The 25,843-nt window shown below is 41.1% G+C and overlaps 1 protein-coding gene across 2 annotated transcripts in view; it reads left to right on the top strand.

Moving 5' to 3' along the window:
- SAMD8 (sterile alpha motif domain containing 8) overlaps positions 1 to 25,843 on the top strand; it is a 62,456-nt gene that overhangs the window by 9,046 nt on the left and 27,567 nt on the right. For both annotated transcript variants that reach the window (XM_010375530.2, XM_010375531.2), the window contains exon 2: positions 22,047 to 22,639. In XM_010375530.2, the coding sequence (XP_010373832.2) occupies positions 22,047 to 22,639 (593 nt within the window). The remainder of the gene's footprint in view (positions 1 to 22,046; positions 22,640 to 25,843) is intronic.

The following is a 25,843-nucleotide window of genomic DNA, read 5'->3' as shown; positions in this document are numbered from 1 at the left end:
CTTCTTTCTGTATTCTGAATCACCTAAAAAAACCATCTCAACTGGATCTTTTTTCCAGTGTGCTTTTCTTCTAATTCTAAAGATATTCGTTATATCTTCTTTGTACTTCCTCCTCCTCTTCTTCTTCTTCTTTTTTTTTTAAAGACAAGGTCTTGCTCTGTTGCCCAGGTACAGTAATAACTCACTATAGCCTGGAAGTCCCCAGCTCAAGTGACTCTTTTGGACTTCTGGGTTGTTTGTTTGTTTGTTTGTTTGTTTTGAGATGGAGTCTCACTCTGTCACCGGGCTGGAGTGCAGTGGCATGATCTCGGCTCACTGCAACCTCCGACTCCCTGGTTCAAGTGATTCTCCTGCCTTAGCCTCCCAAGTAGCTGGGATTACAGGCACGCACCACCATGCCCAGATAATTTTTGTATTTTTAGTAGAGACAGTGTTTCACCATGTTGGCCAGGAGGGTCTCCATCCTCCTGATCGACCCACTTCAGCCTCCCAAAGTGCTGGAATTACAGGTGTGAGCCACCACGTCCGGCCTAGACTTCTTCAAAGTTAAAATGATTAGCTAGTTTCATTTGGCATCTTCAGATTTGAATGTGTCATCTATGTAGGAAAAAGAAGTTATATAATCTTAGGGATAGTAGAAAATGGTTTGTTTATACAGCCTTAGATACATAACAAAGCCATTAATGTTTTAAGAAACACCCCAAAGCCATCTGAGTTGTTACACGAATACATATTATTGGAGATTTATGTTAGGTTTAGCTGTGATCGTAAACCTTGACATCATAGTGTAGTGGTTAAGAGTAGAGGAAGTAAACAACTAGGTAAATCTAGAATACAGGTTATTCCACAAAAGAACTACCCTGAACTCACCTCCTCCCCACAAAAAGAAACAAGAGCTAGGGCACTGTTCTAGACTAAAAGACACTAACAAGATGTGCTAACCAAGTGTAATGCATGATCCTAAATTGAATCCTTATTTTTGGGGGGAAACAGAAATAAAATAATATTTGAGGGACAATTAGGGGTGACATTATGGTTAATTTTCTTAGGTGTGGTAATGTGTATTGTACTTATATAGGAAGTTGTCATTATTAATAGAAGATGAATAACATCTAGATGCTGAAATATTTATGGTGAATGTCATAATGTCTTCATATTAGTTAAACAATGTCTTCAAAATATGATGAGAATTCTTAAAATAAAACCTATGATCAGCCAGGTGCGGTGGCTCACGCCTGTAATCTCCGCACATTGGGAGGCCGAGGCAGGCGGATCACCTGAAGTCGGGAGTTCAAGACCAGCCTGACCAACATGAAGGAACCCCGTCTCTACTTAAAATACAAAAAAAAACAGTAGCCAGGCTTCATGGCACATGCCTGTAATCCCTAGCTACTTGGGAGGCTGAGGCGGGAGAATTGCTTGAACCCAGGAGGCGGAGGTTGCAGTGAGCCGAGATCATGCCATTGCACTTCAGCCTGGGCAAGGAGAGCAAAACTGCGTCTCATAAAAAAAAAACAAAACTATGATCATTCTTTAAATCTCTGGTAGGATTTAGTAACTTTATTTTCAACCCATCCTTTAGCTCCAAGGAAAAGCAGCATGAAGTGGTAGAAAGAGTACTGAATTTGTTGTCAAAATTGTTGGAGTTTAATTTCAGCATCAATATTAACTCTCTAGGTGACTTTAAATATTTTAAATTATAATAATTTAAATAATTTGTGTAAAGCAAATGTGGCAAAATGTTTGAATCCCAAATTTGAATCCTGGCTCAGACAATTTCAAGTAGGACCTTGGTCACTTCACTTAACTTTTCTGTGCCTTCATTGTCTCGTGTAAAATGAAGATAATAGTAATATCTACCTCATAAAACTGTTGTGAGGATTAAATAATACTATAAAGATAGAGTGCTCAGAATAGTACCTGAGCATTCAACAAATGTAGCTGCTTCTGTTACTGTTTTATATTTATTTTATTATCTATTACTTTGAAGAGAGCTTGGAAGACTTGAGAGGTAGAAAATATAAAACAGAAGTCCAGGCAGGCAGAACCCTCAAAACAACTAGGCAAAGATCAAGTAGGAATTGTTATAATTAGGAAATGAGATCACACATGAAATCACACCTGTAGTAGGTATTCATAAATGTTAGTTTCCTTCTGTTATCCCTTTTTTTCCCTCCTCATTTTATAGTATTATTTATTCTGAGGCTTGCAGAGTACTATGTGACCATCCAGTCTAATTCTGCTTGTTCTCTGCTTCTGGTTTGTATAACATTGAGTCTTTGAGGTGCCTTTCCACACATCTGATTTAATCTATTACATCTTGATTTGATGTTGACTTGTTACCTCTCCTAATTACTACATAATGCAGTTGAATAAAATATAGTTTAAGCATACACACAGAACTGTCTGAAAAGAAAAATCATGCTCTAGGGTTGACTGCAGATATATAATATTAAGAAAAATTGTAGGTTATTTTATATTAAAACATATACTAATTAGAAGCTTAGAATCTGTCTGTAATACCAAAATCTAATAGCCAGAAAACAGAACTTTGATTATTAAAAATAAATGATCGAATTTATCTACAATTTATGTATTTCTGATAAAAGTAAAGAAATAAATGAGCCTCCAAAATATGGTAAGAATATTTTTTAAAAATCTATAATAAATCTTTAAATCTCTGTTAGAACTTGGTAGCATTATTTTCAACCCATCCTTTAGCTCCACGGAAAAGCAGCATGAAGTGGTGGAAAGAACACTGAATTCATTGTCCAAATTCTTGGAGTTTAATTTCAACTCCAATATTAACTCTCTAGATGACTTTAAATACTCTAAACATCTTGGCACCTCAAGCCTCACTGTGCATTAGAATCACATGAGGAGCTTTTTTAAAAATGCAGATATAAAATTTCTGTCTCTTCTGAGAGATTCTGATTCAGTTGTCCTAGGATGAGCATGGACATTGATACAAATACATTTTGAAATTTCAGATTATTCTAATGTATAGCCAGGGTTGAAAACCTTTGTACATGTAGTTTCCTTGGAAGCCTACGCAAAGGAGTCATCAAAGAGAATTGGCTTTTTATATCCTACACTGTCTAGGAGAGAGAGAGACTGAAACTGGGAGATGCGAACAACCTTTTCTAGACAGGCACTCTCTACTCTGTGGCACTGATGTTACGTTACGTCTCACAGGAAGTTGGATTAGATTTGGCCCAAGACGATCTATTTTTCTTTGTCCTGATTACTTGCTGTACAAGTAGCATTCTGATTATTAAATCAGCCTCCTAGACGCTTCAGAATTACAAAAGGATGTGCCTGAGATAATGCTTGAGCATTCCTTTTAGACACTTGAGTGTCTAGAATTGGTGCTGTAATTTATCCATTAGCACCTTGTGAGTTTGCTTTTTAGTCTCTCTTGGTTTGACCAACTCTGGGAAACTGACAGGGTCAAGTTTTGATCTCTTAAGGGTGAATACCAGATCCTGATTCCTGGAAAATTTACCAAATTAGTGGCCCTGTGTTATCTCTTGACAGTTGGACATTTTAAATTTATGGATATAAAACTCCCTGAAGCCGTGAAGAGTTTGTAATAAAGTATTATAACAACAATATAAATAAAGAGAAATATGTAATAAAATCTTTCCTGTATACTCTTAAGATTGAAATAATCAGCTGTCTAAAGGCAGATTTTTTTTGCCAGCTATGGTGGCTCGCAGCTGTAATCCCAGCACTTTGAGAGGCCAAAGCAGGAGGATCACTTGAGCCCAGGAGTTCAAGACAAGTCTGAGCAACCTAGGAAGACCCTCTCTCTACAAAAAATAAGAAAACTAACTGGGCTTGGTGGTACACACCTGTGGTCCCCGCTACTCAGGAGACTAAGTGGGAAGATCCCTTGGGCCTGGGAGGTCGAGGCTGCAGTGAACCGTGATCACACTACTGCACTCCAGCCTGAGCAACAGAGCACGAGTTTGTCTCAGTCAATCAAGAAAGAAAGAAAAAGGCAGGTTTTTGTTTTGTTTATGATGATCCTGATTGACTGTTGGTGGAAATGTAAATTAATATAGCCATTATGGAAAACACTGTGAAGGTTCCTCAAAAATTAAAATAGAGGCTGGGTCTGGTGGCTCCCACCTGTAATCCCAGCACTTTGGGAGGCTGAGGCAGGCAAGTTGCTGGAGCTCAGGAGTTCGAGACCAGCCTGGGCAGCATGGCAAAACCCCATCTCTACAAAAAAATACAAAAATTAGCTAGGCGTGGTGGTGCGTGCCTATAGCCCCAGCTACTTGGGAGGCTGAGGTGGGAGGACTGCTTGAGCCTGGCAAGTGGTGGTTGCAGTGGGCCAAGACTGCACCACTTCTCTCCAGCCTGGGTTACACAGTGAGACCCTGTCTCAAAAAATAAAATGAAATAGAACCTACCATACGACCCAGCAATCTCTCTATTAGATGTATATCCAAAGGAAATGAAATCAGTGTGTCGAAGAGCTATCTGCACCTGTATGTTTATTGCAGCACTATTCACAATAGCCAAGGTAAGGAATCAACCTAAGTGTCCATCTACAGATAAATAGAGAAAATGTGTGTGTGTGTCTGTGGGCGTGCGCTATATTCATATTCAGCCATAAAACAGAATGAAGTCCTGTTATTTGCAGCAACATGAATGAATCTGGAGGACATTATATTAAGTGAAATTAGCCAGGCACAGAAAGACAAATACTACATGATCTCACTCATATATGGAATCTAAAAAAACAGTTGATCTTGTAGAAGTGGAAAGTAGGATAGTAGTTATCAGAGACTAGAGAGAAAGGATAGGAGAGGAGGATGGAGATAGGTTGGTCAGCAAGTACAAAATTACACTTAGCTCCTTCCTTGTCCCTGCAAAGAACGTGATCTCGTTCCTTTTTATGGCTGCATAGTTTTCCGTGGTCTATATGTACCACATTTTCTTTATGCAGTCTATCATTGATGGACATTTGGGTTGATTCCATGTCTTTGCTATTGTGAACAGTGCTGGAATGAACATACACGTGCATGTATCTTTATAATAGAATGATTTATATTCCTTTGGGTATATACTCAGTAATGGGATTGCTGGGACAAAAGGCATTTAGTATTTGCTGAACAGTGAGAGCAAATGTACACAGGGAGGGGAACAACACACACTGCAGCCTGTCAGTGGGCGGGGGGTGCCGGGAGAGGGAGAGCATCAGGATAAATAGCTAATGCATGCGGGGCTTAATACCTAGGTGATGGGTTGTTAGGTACAGCAAACCACCATGGCACACATTTACCTATGTAAGGAAAACTGCATGTCCTGCTCATGTATTCTGGAATTTAAAGTAAAATAACAGGCCAGGCACAGTGGCTCATGCCTGTAATTCCAGCACTTTGAGAGGCTGAGGTGGGCAGATCACCTGAGGTCAAGACTTCGAGACCAGCCTGGCCAACATGGTGAAACCCCGTCTCTACTAAAAATACAAAAATTAGCCTAGTGTGGTGGTGGGCGCCTGTAATCCCCGCTACTCGGGGTGCTAAGGCAGGAGAATTGCTTGAATCCAGGAGGTGGAGGCTCAGTGAGCCAAATTTGCGCCACTGCGTTCCAGCCTGGGTGGCAGAGTGAGACTATTCCCCCCAACCCCCCCCAAAAAAATTATAGTTAGATGAGAAGCGTTAACTGGTTTTCTGTTGTACAGTAGAGTGACTATGACTAATAATAATGTGTTTTTCAAGGTAGCTAGAAGATTTTGAATGTTATCACCACAAAGAAATGATAGATGTGACTGGTGTGGTGGTTTATGCCTATAATCTTAACACTTTGGGAGGCCGAGGCAGGAAGATCACTTGAGCCTAGAAGTTTGAGACCAGCCTGGGCAACATAGCAAGACCCTGTCTCTACAAAAAAGTGAAAAAGAAATTAGCCAAGCATGATGGCACATGCCTGTAGTCCCACCTACTCAGAAGGCTGAGGTGGGAGGATCACATGAGCCCAGGGGTTTGAGGTTTCAGTGAGTTATAATTGTGTCAGTGCTCTCCAGCCTGGGCAAGAGAACAAGACCCTGTCTCTAGAAAAAAAAAAAAGAAAGAAAGAAAGGATAACTGTTTAAAATGATATATGTGCTAAGTATCTTGATTTGATCATTATACAGTATATACATGTATTAACATATTACACTGGGCCGGGCATGATGGCTCACTCCTATAATCCCAGCACTTTGGGAGGCCGAGGCGGGCGGATCACCTGGGGTTGGAAGTTCAAGACCAGCCTGACCAACGTGAAAAAACTCGTCTCTACTAAAAATACAAATTTAGCTGGGCGGTGGTGGTGCATGCCTGTAATCCCAGCTGCTCAGGAGTCTGAGGCAGGAGAATCGCTTGAACTGGGGAGGTGGAGGTTGCAGTGAGCCGCGATCATGTCTCTACACTCCAGCCTGGGCAACAAGAGCAAAACTCCGTCTCAAAAAAAAAAAAAAAAAAAAAAAAAAAATTACCCTGTACCCCATAAATACGTACAATTATGTGTCAATTATAAATAAAGTTGTAATTTTAAAAATGATCTTATGGCCGGGTGTGGTGGCTCACACCTGTAATCCCAGCACTTTGGGAGCGCGAGGTGGGTGGATCACGAGGTCAGGAGATTGAGACCATCCTAGCTAACATGGTGAAACCCCATCTCTACTAAAACTACAAAAATTTACCTGGGCGTGGTGGCAGGCACCTGTAGTCCCAGCTACTTGGGAGGCTGAGGCAGGAGAATGGCGTGAACCCGTGAGGCGGAGCTTGCGGTGAGCTGAGATTGTGCCACTACACTCCAGCCTGGCCGACAGAGCAAAACTCTGTCTCAAAAAAAAAAAAAAAAAAAAAAGATCTTGTTTAGAAGGACATTGGGGAATTGAATGAATTAATATTTTGATTGCTGCTTTTTTTTTTGCACATTTATTTAATAAATGCTTATTGAGAACCTACCATGCACTAATCATATAGGCCTTAGTAATCTTGGTTACTCTGACCATCTTTCCTAAAAATAAAACAAAAATAACCTAATAAAAACCCACTGAGCTCTTCTGCTGCACTATGTGCTACTTTTCTTTTCTTTTTTTTTTTTTGGCTAGACACACTCTCATTTTGCCTTTCCTCCCTTTTCGTTTTCTTTCATTCGTAGTATGGTACTTACCTGCTTTCATGTTCTTACTGCTGTTGAACCTACTTAATAAATGAAGTAGCCAGATCAGAGCTTTTGTTTTGTGTAAGTTACTAATAGGTTATTTTACTATTCAAGTCTTTTTCCCCTGTCACTAAGTGCTTGGTTGAGAAAAAATAATTGAATAGCTTTTTGAAATAAAACATGTCATTCATTCCAAATAATGCAAAAGTACATATAGTTAATGAGAAGAGAGCTGAAAAACATATCCTGCTTAGTTTCCCAGGAAACTAAGGGAAAAAAACATAAACTTACATTGCCTGACCTAGAATTGGACCAGAATGTGGACCTTATATGAGACAGCTTGAAACCTTGAACTTTCGATATGTAGCTTGCTCTGAAAGACGACAATTCAGAGGACTAAAGGGCCTTTGGTAATCAGTCAGGGTTCACTTGCAAGATAGAGAAACTTCTCTGGTCTGGGCTAGGAATGACTTCTACTACAATATTTAAATTGGCCTGTCAGAGAAATGCTACCTTTGCTACAGTTGGAAGGCTGGTATTAGGAGGCCAACGTGAAACTGCTGAGTTTGAGAACACAGCCGTCTCAATACCAAAAAAAAAAAAAAAAAACAGTAAAAAAATAGGCAAAAGACTTCAATAGATGTTTCTCCAAGCAAAATATACAAATGTCCGTTAATCATATGAAAAGATGTTCAACATGGCTAATCATTACTGAAATCAAATCAAAATCACAATGAAATACTACTTTACATCATAAAAATGGTTACTATTAAGAAAAAAACAAAATTACAAGCGTTAGCAAGAATATAGAGAAATTAGAACACTTTGTGCATATTGCTAGTGGGAATGTAAAATGGTACAGCTGCTGTGGAAAATGATATGGTGACTCCTCAAAAAATTTAACAGAATTACCATACAAGCCAGCAGTTCCACTTCTAGGTGTATACCTGAAGTAAAAGCAGGGACTTGAACAGATATTTGTATACCCATGTTAAGAGCAGTATTATTCACAATAGCCAGAAGATGAATGCAGCTTAAGTGTCCGTGGATGGATGAATGTGTAAACAAAATGTGATATACACATAGAAGGGGATATTATTCAGCGTTAGAAAATTCTGGGCTGGGCCTGTAATCCCAGCACTTTGGGAGGCTGAGGTGGGTGGATCATTTGAGGTCAGGAGTTGGAGACCAGCCTGGCCAACATTGTGAAACCCCACCTCTACTAAAAATACAAAAAATTAGCTGGGTGTGGTGGTGGGTGCCTGTAGTCCCACCTACTTGGGAGGCTGAGGTAGGAGAATCACTTGAACCCGGGAGGCGGAGCTTGCCGTGATCCGAGATTGTGCCACTGCACTTGAGCCTGGGCGACAGAGCAAGACTCTGTCTCAAAAAAAAAAAAAAAGAAAAGAAAATTCTGACATAGACTACAATACAGAAGATGAACCTTGAAGCTTAAGTGAAATAAGCGAGACACAAAAGAACGAATATTGCATGATTCTACTTACATGAAATATCTAGGATAGGGAAATTCATAGCAACAGAAGGTAGGTTAGAGGATACCAGGGGCTGAGCATGAGGGGGATAGTGAGTTATTGCTTAATGTTTGCAGGGTTTTTTTTGGAGTGATGATGGAGTTCTGGAGATGGATGGTGGTAATTGTGGCACAACATTGAATGTATTTTTTTTTTTTTTTTTTTTTTTTTGGAGACAGAGTCTCGCTCTGTCACCCAGGCTGGAGTGCAGTGGCCGGATCTCAGCTCTCACTGCAACCTCTGCCTCCCGGGTTTACGCCATTCTCCTGCCTGAGCCTCCCAAGTAGCTGGGACTACAGGTGCCCGCCACCTCGCCCGGCTAGTTTTTTGTTTTTTTTTTTTTTTGAGACGGAGTCTCGCTCTGTGGCCCAGGCTGGAGTGCAGTGGCCGGATCTCAGCTCACTAAAAGCTCCGCCTTCCGGGTTTACACCATTCTCCTGCCTCAGCCTCCTGAGTAGCTGGGACTACAGGCGCCCGCCACCTTGCCTGGCTAGTTTTTTTTTTTTTGTATTTTTTAGTAGAGACGGGGTTTCACTGTGTTAGCCAGGATGGTCTCGATCTCCTGACCTCGTGATCCGCCCGTCTCGGCCTCCCAAAGTGCTGGGATTACAGGCTTGAGCCACCGCGCCCGCCCTAACATTGAATGTATTTAAGGAAACTGAACTATAACACTTAAAATGGTAAAAATGGTAACTTTTATGTATAGTTAACCACACACACAGAAAAGAGCATATATCTGTTATGCAGGTATTAGGAAACCACTACTACTTGCCCCACAACTGCAGCTGATTCATGACCCTTACAGAGTTAGTGACTGAGAACTGGAGAATTATGTCCACATGGCCAACATTTCCTTAATCCTTGTGGATAGCCAAAACTTCAGTAAAATGACTCTCATTCACCATCTGCTTTCCACATCTCGTCTCATGAGCATCTCATGAGCATCTAGTTGACTGAACCTGATTCACATTTGAATCCTAGTTTCAAGGGACCCTGAGGAATAATGATTAGCTTTTCAGACTCTGTAGTAGGAAGGAAACAACTAGAGGGAGACTGGAAGGGTGCTGAGTCCTACCTCGTCATATCTGCCATAGGCACTGAGTCAGAGGCGATTCATAGATGGCAGCGCTCCTTTTAGTCAGGTCACAATTTCCAGTAGTGTTGAGAATGTCCTGCAGCTGATAAGTTGGAGAGGTAGGGTGGGGACAAAGTCATTATCTCTTTTTGCAGTTAATGGACTGATTGTGCTATGGTATTTGCAGTTTTAATGTGGTAGAAAACATTTGGATTATTTAAATTATTGTAAAGAGATTTGGGTCATTCTAATGGGATGCGTTAAAGACTCATTGACTAAAGAGTATCTGAGCTAATGTTTAGGAGTACCAAATGTAAGGTTGTTATGTTTATGATAAGCTTTTTTCATTTCATCAAGTATGGAGATAAGAATATAATAGAAAATATACTGAGTTCCTTTGCTCTTAGGCTGCTGAAATCTCTAATTAGTATGAACTAAATTTGTTTGGAGAGAAAAGAAACAAATTTACTAGTAAAGCATTTACTTGCTGAAAATTGCACTTCTTAAAAACGGTTTTCAAAAATTCTAACCAGAGGTCACCCAAAAGATATTTCATATTGTCTAGAACAGTCAGGTGTTTTTATCTGTTATCTATGACTTAAAACTAAGTTTGAATAATTCCTGTTGATATCAAATTCTGCGGGAATGACTGTTCTCTCAGCACCTTGATAGGTATTGACCTTTGATGCTTAAGTAATTTTTTCTTTTTTTTTTTTCTTGAGATGGAGTTTCACTCTTGTTACCCAGGCTAGAGTGCAATGGTGCAAACTCAGCTCACTGCCACCTCCGCCTCCCAGGTTCAAACAATTCTCCTGCCTCAGCCTCCAGAGTAGCTGGGATTACAGGCATGTGCCACCACGCCCGACTAATTTTTTTCTTTCTTTTTTTTTTTTTTTGTATTTTTAGTACAGAGGGGGTTTCACAACATTGGCCAGGCTGGTCTCGAACTCCTGACCTCAAGTGATCTGCCCGCCTTGGCCTTCCAGCGTGCTGGGATTATAGGCGTGGATCACTACCCATTAACATTTACAAGTACCAAGCTTTGCATGAAAATGCTTTTTAAGGTGGACCACGCTTTAATGGTGTAACAAGAGTTAGTATTTAAATCAGATTTGTTGATATAGTTATTCCACTTCTAGAAATTTAACCTAAGGCACTGCAATGCCATTTATAATAATAATAAAATATTGAACAATTGCTAACAATGGGGAGATGGATAAATTATTGTATAGTCATAAAATGGAATGTTTTAAAACTATCTTTTCAAAAGACATGTAATAGCATTAGACAGGACTCATGCAGTAATGTTAAGCAAAATGATACAGAATTATGTATGATGTGTTTTCTCTTTATAGACAATTTTGCGTGTGAGAGAAATATAATAAATTATAAGGAGTTATTCTCTAGGGATTAGTTTTCAAATTTTCTGTTCTTCAATGAGTATATATTGCTTCTATATATTTGGCTTTTTATTGTAGAGATACTTAATTATAAAAGATTCAAACCATGCAGAAACTTGCAGACTAAAAACCCTAAAAACTCAGTCCCCAACCTAGAGAAATGGAGACCAGTTCATCAATTTGTTTCTATATGGATTTTGTTTTTGGTGTCACATCTAAGAGATCTTTACCTAACCCAGGTCAGAAAGATTTTCTCCTATGTTTTCTTCTGAAAATTTTTTAGTCTTAGGTTTTATGTTAGGTCTATGATCCATTTTCAGTTAATTCTTATATGTGGTAGAAGTATGAATTGAGGTTTTTACATATGGATATCCATTTGTTCTAGCATAGTTTAATGAAAAGTGTGTGTTTTCTCCACTGAATTGCCTTTGCACATTTGTAGAAATTCAGATATCTATGTATATATAGGTCTGTTTCTAGACTCTATATTCTGTTTCCTTGATTTATGTTAATACCACTTTGTCTTGATTTGAGTACTGAGATAGGCAGAATTCCCTGGGTTCAAGCAATTCTCCTGCCTCAGCCCCCTGATTAGCTGGGACTACAGGCAAGCACCACCATGCTGGGCTAAGTTTTGTGTTTTTAGTAGAGACAGGGTTTTGCCATATTGACCAGGCTGGTCTTGAACTCCTAACCCCAAGTGATCCACCCACCTCTGCCTCCCAAAGTGCTGGGATTACAGGCATGAGCCATCCCGCCCTGCCAAGATAGGCAGAATTCTAAAATGACCCCTAATGACCTAAGCTCTTGTATAATGGAAGGGACCTGTAATCCCACCTAATCATGGGATATCACTCTCATGGTGACTAAGAAAGGGAGATTATCCTCAGTGGACCTGATCTAATCAGACAAACCCTTAAAAGGGACTGGGCTTTTCCTGGAGAAATAATCCAAGTACAAGGGGAGGGAATTCAACACAGAAGAAGCTGCTGATTTTTGGGAAAAGAGGAAACCATGTAATAAATAATTCGAGTGGTCAGTAAGCTTATGTAAGCTTTTGGTAATTTGTTACAAAGCAATAGAAAACAAATACAGGTAGTTGTATAATGAGTCTTTAAATCAGCTGTTTATGAAATGTATCAATATCTACAAAATTAAAGGCCCGTTGGGATTTTGATTGGAATTGGGTTGAATGTACAGATAGGTTTGGGGAAAATTGTCCTCTTAACAGTATTGATTCTTCTGACCTGCTCATTTCTCGTTTTTAGGTATTTGTCTTAGCAGTGTTTTGTTGTTTTCAGCATGTAGGTCTTGCCCATGTTTTGTCAGATTTATCCCTGAGTATTTCATGTTTTTATGCTATTACAAATGGTATTTTGTACATTTTAAATTTTGATTGTTTGTTGCTAGCTTATGGAAATACAATTGATGGCTGGGTGTGATAGCTCACACCTGTAATCCCACACTTTGGGAGGCTGAGGCAGGTGAATCTCCTGAGCTCAGGAGTTTGAGATGGGTCTGGGCAACATAGCGAAACCCTGTTTCTACCAAACATACTAAAAATTAGCCAAGTGTGGTGCGCATGCATCTGTGGTCCCAGCTACTTGGAAGGCTGAAGTGGGAGAATGGCTTGAGCCTGGGAGGTGGAGGTTGCAGTGAGCCGAGATCATGCCACTGCATTCCAACCTGGGTGACAGAGTGACACCCTGTCTCAAAAAAAAAAAAAAAGGAAGACAATTGATTTTTGTTCGTTGATATTATATGTATCAATCTTGCTAAACTGACTTATTCTAGTAACTGTTTTTGGTAGATTCTATTGAATTTTCAACATAAATAATCGAGTTGTCAGCAAATAGAGTTTTATTTCTTCCTTTTAAATCTGTATGCCTTTTACTTCTTCTTTTTTTTTTTTTTTCCTCGAGATGGAGTCTCCCTGTGTCGCCCCGGCTGGAGTGCAGTGGCACAATGTCGGCTCACTGCAAGCTCTACCTCCCGGGTTCACACCATTCTCATGCCTCAGCCTCCCGAGTAGCTGGGACTACAGGCGCCTGCCACCACACCCGGCTAATTTTTTGTATTTCTAGTAGAGATGGGGTTTCACCATGTTAGCCAGGATGGTCTTTATCTCCTGACCTCGTGATCTGCCCACCTCAGCCTCCCAAAGTGCTGGGATTACAGGTGTGAGCCACCATGCCCGGCCTGCCTTTTATTTCTTTTTCTTATCTTATTACACTGACCAGAACTTCTGATGTTTCATAGAAGTGGTGAGAGTGACGATCTTGCCTTGCATCTTTTTTTTTTCCTTATACTCGCTTTTTAAAAAAATTTTATTTTTATTTTTGTTTTTGAGAAAGAGTCTCACTTTTTTGCCCAGACTGGAATGCAGTGGCGTGATCTTGGCTCACTACAGTCTCCGCCTTCTGGGTTCAAGCAATTTCTCCTGCCTCAGCCTTACGAGTACCTGGGATTACAGGCACCCACCACCACACCTGGCTAATTTTTGTATTTTTAGTAGAGATGGGGTTTCACTATGTTAGCCAGGCTGGTCTTAAACTCTTGATCCTAGGTGATCCGCCCATCTCAGCCTCCCAAAGTGCTGGGATTACAGGTGTGAGCCAACATGCCCGGCCTTTGTTATTGATTTGTGCCTTCATCATTATTATTTCCTTCTGCTTTGGGTTAATTTTCTCTTTAGCTTCTTGGTGGCATTATTTTAGCTGATATTAGTGGATTTCCATTTCTCCCAACCTTTGTGCTATTGTTAACATATGTTTTACATATGTTGTAAATCCCACAGTACATTGCTTTTTGTTTAAAATGTAAATTATCTTTCTTTTTTGAGATGAAGTCTTGCTATTTTTAGTAGAGATGGGGTTTCACCATGTTGGCCAGGATGGTCTCAATCTCTTGACCATGTGATCTGCCCACCTTGGCCTCCCGAAGTGTTGGGATTACAGGCATGAGCCACCACGCCCGGCCTAAATTATCTCTTCAAGAAACTTGAGGCCGGGTGCGGTGCCTCCCAGCACTTTGGGAGGCCAAGGCAGGCAGATTACCTGAGGTCAGGAGTTCAAGACCACCCTGGCCAACATGGTGAAACCCCGTCTCTACTAAAAATAAAAAAATTAGCCTGGTGCAGTGGCATGGGCCCATAATCCCAGCTGCTGGGGAGGCTGAGGCAGGAAAATCTCTTGAACCCAGAGACAGAGGTTGCAGTGAGCAGTGATCATGCCACTGCACTCCAGGCTGGGCGATAGAGTGAGACGCTGTCTCAAATAACAAACAAAAATGATAAGAAAAAAATGCATATATTTATGCATGTGGCTACCATTTTGGTGTTCATTTCTTTGTGTAGATTCATATTTTGGTATGGTAACATTTTCTTTCTGCTTGAAGGACTTTAAATTTTTGTAGTGCATGTCTGCTGGTGATGAAATCAGCTTTTGTGTGTCTGAACAAGTATTTGCCTTTGCTTTTGAAGGATATTTCACTGGGCATACAATTATAGGGTTTTTTTTTTTTTTTTCTTTCAGTACTTTAAATATATTGTTTCACTGTGTTCTAGCTTGGCTTGTGCCCAGTAAGAAATCTCTTATCATTCTTACCTTTGTTCCTAATGTGTCTGTTTTTTCTTTTGCTTTTAAGATTTTCTCATTGTCACTGTTTTTAAGTAATTTGATTTTGATATACCTTGGTATAGCTTTCTTCTTGTTTCTTATTTTTGGAGTTTGTTGAGCTTCTTGGATACACATGTTTATGGTTTTCACCAAATTTGGAAAATTTTGGCCATTGTTACTTCAAATATTTTTTTCTGTTCTCTCTTGTCTTTTGAGGCTGTTTGATGTTGTTCCACCTCTCATTGACGTTCTTTCTTTGGTGTCTGTGTGCGTGGTAAAATATATACAACCAAATGTATAATCTAAACTTTTTTTTTTTTTTGAGTTGGAGTCTCACTCTGTCACCCAAGCTGGAGTGCAGTGGCACTGATCTCGGCTCACTGCAACCTCTACCTCCCGGGTTCAAGCGATTGTCCTGCCTCAGCCTCCAGGGTAGCTGGGATTACAGGCGCCTGCCACCATGCCCGGCTCTTTTTTTGTATTTTTAGTGGAGACGGGGTTTCACGATGTTAGCCAGGATGGTCTCGATCTCTTGACCTCATGATCCGCCCACGTCGGCCTCCCAAAGTGCTGGGATTACAGGTGTGAGCCACTGCGCCCGGCCGAAACCATTTTTTATATAGTACAGTGGCGTTAAGTACATTTACTGTGTTGTGCAACCATTATCACCATCCATCTTCAGAACTTTTAAAAAATCTTCCCAAACTGAAATTCTATACCTATTAAAAAATGACTCATTCTCCCTGCTCCCAGTCCCTGACAGCCACCATTCTACTTTCTGTCTCTGTGAATTTCACTACTCTAGTTACCTCATATAAGTGGAATCATACAGTATTTGTCCTTTTGTGACTGGCTTATTTCACTTAGTATGTCTTTAAGGTTCATCCATGTTATAGCATGTGTCAGAACTTCCTTCCTTTTTAAGACTGAATAATAAGCTCTTTTTTAAAGTTCTCTTTTTTTTTTTCTGTATTTTATTGTGAATAGTTTCTTTTCTTTTCTTTCCTTTTTTGAGACAGGCTCTTGTTCTGTTGCCCAGACTGGAGTGCGGTGGCGCGCTTTCAGCCCACTGCAGCCTTGAACGCCCGGACTCAGGTGATCTTCTCGCCTGAACCTCTGAGTAGCTGGGACTACAAGCATGGACAACCATGCCTGGCTAATTTTTAAAAATTATTTATAGAGACAAGGTCTCACTATGTTGCCCAGGCAGGTCTTGAACTCATAGGCTTAAGCAATCCTCCCACTTCAGCCTCCCAAAGTGTTGGGATTGCAACCAGCGCCCTTGAATTGTCTCTATTGTTACTTAGTTACATTTATTGCTCTTACCTTCTTCAGTGTCTCATCAGCTGTTAGTCCCTGGTATTTTTCATCTCAGATAATGTCATTTTATCTCTAGAACTTCGAGTTGCATTAGTCTTTTTTTATGTATCTATTTGCTTTTTTGTTGAGATGGTGTGGGGGCAGGGGGCACACACCTTTGCTGCTCAGGCTGGTCTTGAACTAGCCACAAGGGATCCTCCTGCCTTGCTTTCCAAAGTGCAGGGATTACAGGCGTGAGCCCCCACCTGCTCATTGTGTGTCTATTTCTTCATTTAACTTTTTGGACAAATGTAATACACAATTATCATAACTATGTTAATGTCCTTATCTGCCAGTTTTATTATCTGTGTAAGTTCTTGATTGATTGATTTTTCTCATTGTAGGTGATACTTTTCTGCTTTTTTGCATGCCTGATAATCTTTGACTAGATGCCAGACATTATGAATTCATTGTTGGACATTATGAATTCATTGTTGTACTCTAGATACTTTGGTATTTCTATTAATATTCTTGAGCTTTTTGTGGGATGCTCTTCAACTACTTGAACACAGTTTGATCCCTTTGAGTCTTCCTTTTAAGATTTGTTAGGATGAACCCAGAGACATGTTTAGTCAACGGTAGGGTTTCTCAGTAGCAGCACCATGACATTTGGGGCCAAACAATTCTTTGTTGGGGGAGGGGATAGTCCTGTGCATTATAGAATGTTTAACAGCATTCCCCCCAAAGTTTAACAACCAAAAATGTCTTCAGACATTGCCAAATGTTCCAGGAAGTGGGGAGGATTGCCCCCAGTTGAGAGTTGCTGCCTTAGGGTTAGTTTTGCCTCACTACTATGGCAAGCTGTTTCTGTGTACTCTACCCAAAGCTGCTCATGAGACCTTTTTTCAGTCTGGCTGTTTGGAATAGGCACTTTCTTGGCCTCATGTGAGTGCTGGGAATTCATTTGGGTGGTCTTTCCTTGGTCTTGGTTAGTTTCCTTACATACATGTGCTGATAGGCATTCAAGAGAGACCCGCAGATCTCTGGAGTTCTCGTCTGTGTATCTCCTCTTCAGTATTGTGCCCCATAAACACTAGCCATCTTGATCACCCCAAACTCTCAGCTCCATCTTCTCAACTCATTGAGCCTGCCAGACCTCATGTGAGTTTCCCATCCTGTGCCTGTTGTGGCTGGGAAACTCAAGGCCATAACCTGGTGCAGTAGGGTTCACCTTATTTGTTTCCTGGCTCTCAGGGATCTTCCTGATGTCCAGTGTCTTGAAACTTTTTTTTGTTGGAGACGGAGTTTTGCTCTTGTTGCCCAGGCTAGAGTGCATTGGCGCAATCTCAGCTCACCTCAACCGCCGCCTCGCGAGTTCAAGCAATTCTCCCGCCTCAGCCTCCCAAGTAGCTGGGATTATAGGCATCTGCCACCACAACCAGCTAATTTTTTGTACTTTTAGTAGAGACAGGGTTTCTCCATGTTGGCCAGGCTGCTCTCAACCTCAGGTGATCCACCCACCTCAGCCTTCCTAAGTGCTGGGATTACAGACGTGAGCCACCACACCTGGCTGACACTTTTTTTCCCATATATTTTGTTTGTTTTTTCGTTGTTTCAGGTCAGAGGATAAATCTGGTTCTTGTTAATAAATCTTGGTCAGAAGCACATGTCCTTTAACAGATCATTTATTTGTATTAATTATTGATAAAAGCTGAATTCTTAATATCTGTAAACACTTACTAATCTAATTTCCTTATTTTTCAATTTGTATTTATCACTCAAAGTCTCCTGTTCCCTGTAATTCCTTTGGTACACCATAAATATTAAATGGGCCCTAAAGCTTTTTATCATCTTTTCATATACCTCTTTCATGCAGGCTTTCACAGTGTTAGCTAAGTAGTGATTTAGTATGGGCCTCTTAACTATTATATAGTAGCATACAATTAAAGGGCATGCACTGACCTGATAAAGCAGAACAGTGAAATGTGTCATGCTTTTAGGGCATTCCCACAGCAGGCTCAAAGACTTCCAAGAGACTTCCATGTATAACTCATATTTTCTAGCAGCTAAAACGTCAGCATCAAAGCCTGTTAGCCTGATTGAGGTTGTAAAGAACTGGTGAGCTAAGACAGGTGAAAAAAACATAAAAGAAGAGAAGAATCATTCTGAACAGAGTATGAGAGGAAACTGTCCTAACGAATAATTCTTCGAGAATGGGAGTGACATGGAACCCATTGGTGGTAAGCTGTTAGAGAAAGGGGAATGTTAACAGACTAGAAATAATGTGACTAAAGAAATCTGGCCTTGTATTTTTTTTTTTTTTTTTTGAGACAGAGTCTCCCTCTGTTGCCCAGGCTGGAGTGCAGTGGTGTGATCTCTGCTCACTGCAACCTCTGCCTGCCAGGTTGAGGCAGTTCTCTGCCTCAGCCTCCCTAGTAGCTGAGATTACAGGTGCCTGCCACCATGCCCGGCTAATTTTTTTGTATTTTTAGTAGAGACGGGGTTTCACCATCTTGGCCAGGTTGGTCTTGAGCTCTTGACCTCATGATCCACCCTCCTCAGCCTCCCAAAGTGCTGCGATAGGCGTGAGCCACCGTGCCCGGCTGGCTTTGTTTTATGTGAAAGAAACTTGTCTCTCAGATTCGCTATGTCATAACTGCTACAGAGATTATAGCATGTGCTTGTTGGATATCCAAGGATGAAGTAATTTAGTCAGAGCATACCTTGGGTAAAAGAAGGTATGTATAGTAGGTAGGGTGAAAGCATCTAGTTATCCATGTGAACTAAAACAGCAAAATCATACTTCTAATGGAATTGTATATATGATATAATAAGTGATAGTAAAATAATATAATACATAAATGTGTAAGTTCCATGTGTTAAAGTGAATAAATCATCATTCTTTGGCATTTGAGGTGGTGATGATATGCTATAGCCTAAAAGAGTTAAGAGTTTTTGTTATTCCATAATGCATAAGAATTAGACAACTTTGTAAAAAATATAGACTCCTTGTAAATGGATGTGATAGTAATTTTCACAGACAGGGAAACTATGTGGGTCGATAATAAAAGTTATTTTGTGAAACAAAATATGACTTAAGCCTTCCAAAAATTAAGATTGCTTTTAGTAATAAAGAAATAAATACTTACTGATTAACTGACATTTCCCTGACATTCATCTATGGGTGGATTTTATCAAGCTTATTGTTTTCTAAATAATTTTGATGATACAAGTGGTACTCATGTAGTTAAAATGTCTGCCTTTGCCAAGTAACTATAAGTCTTCGTGGCAAGAGTTTATGTGGGTGGGGAAAGAATTCAGAGCAGTACCAGCTTTTTACTTTTCTTGTTGTAAGGAAGCACAAAAAGTTTTTCATAGCCAACAGTGCATTTATATCACTAAATGCATTTATATCACAGTGCATTTATATTACTAAATCATTAAATTAAGAATTACTACATTGAGGAAGAGGATGCTGTCCTCATTCATTTGTCCTTCAGGATAGAAGGATATTCATTTGTATTGATGTTTTATTTGGTTTTTCAAGACTTCGAAAATAAAGTTTAACCTAACATATATAGAGAAAAGTATAGATCACAATTATATAGCTCAATGAATTTTCACAAAAGGAACAAGCCCATATAACTAATATCCAGATTTTTAAAAAAGAACATTTGTATTATAATAGTTTTTTTTTTTTTTTCCAAGCTGGGTAGTAGGCACATAGGTGTTCGTTGTGCCTACTTGAGGAGGCCCAAGTAACTGAATGTTTTACAATAGAAGAACATAAATAGAGCTGTGTGAAATCAAGGTAGTAAAAATTATTGGTACTTTTTAAAACATAGCACATTATTGGCCTTTTATTCTGCAGTATAAAGTCTGGTCATCAAATTTGTGAGTACATTGAAATGACAGTTTGCTTTTAAAAATTTTATTGCTAAAGTCCATGATAGTTTAAGAATAAAATGCCCTATTCAGTTCTATAATGTAATATTCAAAGCTGTAGAAAGAACTGAATTATTATTGAGATTCAAATATATGTCTAGTTTAAAGGCTTCATATCTGTTATAGAAATTATTTTGTATATCGTAGTTAGAAATACACTTAATTGGCCGGGCGCGGTGGCTCACGCCTGTAATCCCTGCACTTTGGGAGGCCGAGGCGGGCAGATCACGAGGGCAGGAGATCAATACCATCCTGGCTAACACGGTGAAACCCTGTCTCCACTAAAAATACAAAAAATTCTCCGGGCGTGGTGGCAGGCGCCTGTAGTCCCAGCTACTCCAGAGGCTGAGGCAGGAGAATGGTGTGAACCTGGGAGGCGGAGCTTGCAGTGAGCCGAGATAGCACCAGGGCACTCCAGCCTGGGTGACAGAGCAAGGCTCCCTCTCAGAACAAACAAACAAACAAACAAAATGCTTAATCTAAAGCGTTTCCTGGAATTACAGTTACCTACTTTTCTTTTATGTTTATTTCCTCCCAGGTGGGGAGATACGTTTTCCATGAACATGGAGATTTCAGAAATTGGATTTTTTTCTCTCTTTTCTTTGACTTTTAAAAATATAATAAATCGGGCCGGGCCGCTGTGGCTCAACTTAAGCCCACACTTTTGGGAGGCCGAGACGGTGGATCACGAGGTCAGGAGAATCGAGAACATCCTGGCGACAATCTGTGAAACCCCGTCTCTACGAAAAATACAAAAATCTAGCTGCGAGGTGAGGTCGACTTGTAGTGCCCAGCTACTCGGGAGGCTGAGGTCAGGAGAAATGGCAGGAACACCGTGAAGGCGGAGCTTGCAGTGAGCTGAGATACGGCCACTGCACTCGCCAGCCTGGCGAACAAAGAGCGAGACTCCGTCTCAAAAGAAAAAAAAAAAAAAAAAAAAAAAAAAAAAATATATATATAGATAATCAAATCGGGCGGGCGCGGTGGCTCAAGCCTGTAAGCCCAGCACGTTGGGAGCCGAAGACGGGCGATCACGAGGTCAGGAGATCGAGACCATCCTGGCTACACAGGGAAACCCCGTCTCTACTAAAAAATACAAAAACTAGCCCGGGCGGGGTTGGGCGGCACCTGTAGTCACAGCTACTCGGGAGGCTGAGGCGAGAATTGCGTAAACCCGGGAGGCGGAGCTTTCAGTGAGCTGAGATCTGGCCACTGCACTCAAGTCAGGGCGACAGAGCGAGACTCCGCCTCAAAAAAAAAAAAAATATATATATATATATATATATAATAAATCTTCCTATATTTCTTGATTTTATGAAAAGTATTAAAATGGGATTTTTCTTAGTTCTCGAGTAGACTTTTAAATTATGACTGATGTAGTGGAAAAGCCGTTTGTAAAATGTCTATAAAAATATTTGGTTATTAAATTTTCTTCTGCTGTTGGAGTCATATGCATAAAATTATTAGTATGTTAATCTATTGAAAACCATTCGTTATTGAATAATTTTTCTTTCACTCTAGAAGCCAACAGGATGGTGCAGCTAAATTACTGTTTCTGGGTGTGTGTGTGTGTGTATGTATAATGTGTGTGTGTGTGTGTATATATATTTATATGTATATAGCTTTTTGTTTGTTTGTTTTTGAGATAATCTCCTCTGTTGCCCAGGCTGGAGTGCAGTGGCACAACCATGGCGCACTGCAGCTTTGACCTCCCAGACTTAGGTAATCCTCCCACCTCGGCCTACCAGGTAGCTGAGACTATAGGCGTACCACCATGCCCAGGCTAAATTTTCTTTTTTGGTAGAGATGGGGTCTTGCTATGTTGCCAGGACTGGTCTCAAACTCCTGGGCTTAAGTGATGCTCCCAACTCAGCCTCCCAAAGTGCTGGGGATTATAGGCATGAGCCACTGTGCCTGGCCTGTTTCTGGTGTATTTATGTGTGTTTGTCTTTGAAGAAATTGTTAGGACACACTGAAGCTTTTGTTTTGTTTTCCTGTTTTCTCCTGACAGGCAGTGGAGGAGGAAATGGCAGGTCATAATCAACTCTGCATTCGCCGCTGGACTACCAAGCATGTAGCTGTGTGGCTGAAGGATGAAGGCTTTTTTGAATATGTGGACATTTTATGCAATAAGCACCGACTTGATGGAATCACATTGCTAACATTGACTGAATATGATCTCCGGTCTCCTCCTCTGGAAATCAAAGTCTTAGGGGACATTAAAAGGTTAATGCTCTCGGTCCGAAAATTGCAGAAAATACATATTGATGTTTTAGAAGAGATGGGCTACAACAGTGACAGTCCCATGGGTTCCATGACCCCTTTCATCAGTGCTCTTCAGAGTACAGACTGGCTCTGTAATGGGGAGCTTTCCCATGACTGTGACGGACCCATCACTGACTTGAATTCTGATCAGTACCAGTACATGAATGGTAAAAACAAACATTCTGTTCGAAGATTGGACCCAGAATACTGGAAGACTATACTGAGTTGTATATATGTTTTTATAGTATTTGGATTTACATCTTTCATTATGGTTATAGTCCATGAGCGAGTGCCTGACATGCAGACCTATCCACCACTCCCAGATATATTCTTAGATAGGTAAGTTTTGTTTCTAGTTGCTAAGTTTGTAGGAGGTTGCTATAATTAACAGCAGTGATACTATATTTATGATAATTATATTGTTTCTTATTGTGGTAGATGTATACTTTCCATTTGCTTTATCTGCTGGTATAAAAAGATACGCTTTGAAGTTACCTTTTTCACTTAAATTAGGCCTTCAACCTAGGTGAGTGAGAAAAACCAGTGCTTAACTTTTTAATTTTTCAATTTAATTTAATTTAATTTTTTATTTTGAGACAATCTCACACTGCACTGTCACCCAGGCTGGAATGCAGTGGCACGACCATGGCTCACTACAGCCTCAACCTCCCGGGCTCAAGCAATCCTCCCACCTCAGCCTCCCAGGTAACTGGGACTGTAGACATGTGCCACCACGCCCAGCTAATTTTTAAGTTTTTTGTAGAGATAGAGTCCCACCGGGTTGCCCAGGCTGGGCGAACTCCTGGGCTTAAAGGATCCTCCCACCTTGGCCTCTCAAAGTGTTGGGATTATAGGCATGAGCCATCAGGGCCTGAACTGCTTCATTTATTTTTGTGTAGTTATAGCTCCTTGGGTACTTCAGATTTTTTTTTTTTTTTTTTTTTTTTTTTTTGAGACGGAGTCTCTCCCTGTCGCCCAGGCTGGAGTACAGTGGCCGGATCTCAGCTCACTGCAAGCTCCGCCTCCCGGGTTTACGCCATTCTCCTGCCTCAGCCTCCCGAGTAGCTGGGACTACAGGCGCCCGCCACCTCGCCCGGCTAGTTTTTTGTATTTTTTTTTTAAGTAGAGACGGGGTTTCACCGTGTTAGCCAGGATGGCCTCAATCTCCTGACCTCGTGATCCGCCCGTCTCAGCCTCCCAAAGTGCTGGGATTACAGGCTTGAGCCACCGCGCCCGGCCATGGTACTTCAGATTTTTTGAGACAGAGTCTCGCTCTGTCACCCAGGCTGGAGTGCAGTGGTGTGATCTTGGCTCACTGCAACCTCCACCTCCCTGATTCAAGCCATTCCCCTGTCTCAGCCTCTGGAGTAGCTGGGATTACAGGCGCATGCCACCATGCCCAGCTAATTGTTTTGTATATTTAGTAGAGACGGGGTTTCACCATGTTGGCCAGACTGGTCTCGAACTCCTGACTTCAGGAAATCCACCCACCTCGGCCTCCCGAAGTGCTGGGATTACAGGCATGAGCCACCACGCTTGGCCAGGTACTTTAGATTTTAAGAGGGTATCCTGGAATGATGTTTGTAATAAATGGAACTTGGTTGCCTTTTTTTTTTAATGAAGAATAGGGTTCTACTTTTTCAAAAATATTGGTGGTGTCATATCATCAAATGAATTGGAACTATCACAAAGAGGACAAATGGATTCAGTGATAGCGTGCTGTTTTATTAAATACTGAATACATAAAAAATACAGTATATGTGTACCATATGAAAAATAAGAATAGGATAGTAGGCCGGGCATGGTGGCTCATGCCTATAATCCCAGCACGTTGGGAGGCCCAGGTGGGAGGTTTGCTTGAGTCTAGGAGTTCAAGACTAGCCTACAAGTTCAAGACTTGCAACATAGCAAGACCCCCATCTCTCCAAAAACTTAAAAATTAGCCAGGCATGATGGCACATGCCTGTAGTCCTAACTACTCAGGAGGCCAAAGTGGGAGGATCACTTGAGCCTAAGAGGTCGAGGTTACAGTGAGCTGTAGTTGCACCACTGCACTCCAGCCTGGGCAGCACAGTGAGACCCTGCCTGTCTCCAACAACAACAGTAATAATAAAACAGTAAACAAGTGTTCAGAACTGTTTTCACATTTTTGATTTTTAAATCTTTTAAAAATGTGGGTATTACTTTCTTGTTTGTTAATTTTAGGTTTTGTTTTTGCTTTTTAGATGGAGTCTTGCTCTGTCACCCAGGCTGGAGTACAATGGCATGATCTCAGCTCACTGCAACCTCCACCTCCCAGGTTCAAGTGATTCTCCTGCCTCAGCCTCCCGAGTAACTGGGATTACAGGCACCCACCACCACGCCTGGCTAATTTTTGTATATTTAGTAGAGACGGGGTTTCACAATGTTGGTCAGGCTGGTCTCGAACTTGTGACCTCAGATGATCTGCCCACCTCAGCCTCCCGAAGTGCTGGGATTACAGGCATGAGCCACCGCGCCTGGCTGCTTGTTTTTTATAAAACATTTTGCCCTTCTAAAAGTGCTTTTGCTGGGCGTTAGGGCTCAACCTGTGATCCCAGCACTTTGAGAGGATGAGGCAGGTGGGATCACCTGAGGTCAGGAATTCGAGACCAGCCTTGCCAACATGGTGAAACCCCGTCTCTACTAAAAATACAAAAACTAGCTGGATGTAGTGGCGGACACCTGTAATCTCAGCTACTCAGGAGGCTGAGGCAGGAGAATTGCTTGAACCCGGGAGGCAGAGGTTGCAGTGAGCCAAGATTGTGCCATCGCACTCCAACCTTGGTGTCAAAGCGAGAGTCTGTCTCAAAAAAAATACATATGCCGGGCCAAGTGGCTCACGTCTGTAATCCGAGCACTTTGGGAGGCCGAGGCAGGCAGATTATGAGGTCAGGAGATCGAGACCATCCTGGCTAACACAGTGAAACCCCGTCTCTACTAAAAATACAAAAAAATTAGCTGGGCATGGTGGCGGGTGCCTGTAGTCCCAGCTACTTGGGAGGCTGAGGCCAGAGAATGGTGTGAACCCGGGAGGCGGAGCTTGCAGTGAGCCGAGATTATGCCACTGCACTCCAGCCTGGGCAACAGAGTGAGACTCCGTCTCAAAAAAATACATATATACATACATAAAGTAAAATAAAACTGCCTTGTAGTATTTGTATTTGAAAATGAAATGAATTTAAAATGTCTGTGTTACTGTGCCAGAATAATGTATACATCTCATTTTGCTCCCTGTCAAACCCCAACTAAAACTATAGTAAAGAGTTTTTTTTTTGTTTTTGTTGTTTTGAGACAGAGTCCAGGTTGGAGTGCAGTGATGCAATCTCGGCTCACTGCAACCTCTGCCTCCCGTGTTCAAGCTATTCTCCTGCCTCAGCCTCCCAAGTAGCTGGGGTTACAGACATGTGCCACCATGCCCAGCTAGTTTTGTTGTATTTTTAGTAGAGACAGGGTTTCACTGTGTTGACTAGGCTGGTCTCGAACTCCTGACCTAAAATGATCCACCCACCTCGGCCTCCCAAA

Source organism: Rhinopithecus roxellana, chromosome 11, assembly GCF_007565055.1.
Source record: "Rhinopithecus roxellana isolate Shanxi Qingling chromosome 11, ASM756505v1, whole genome shotgun sequence".
Taxonomy (NCBI): domain Eukaryota; kingdom Metazoa; phylum Chordata; class Mammalia; order Primates; family Cercopithecidae; genus Rhinopithecus; species Rhinopithecus roxellana.
The sequence above is the reverse complement of the archived record's forward strand: the minus strand, read 5'-3'. Positions and strand labels throughout refer to the sequence as shown.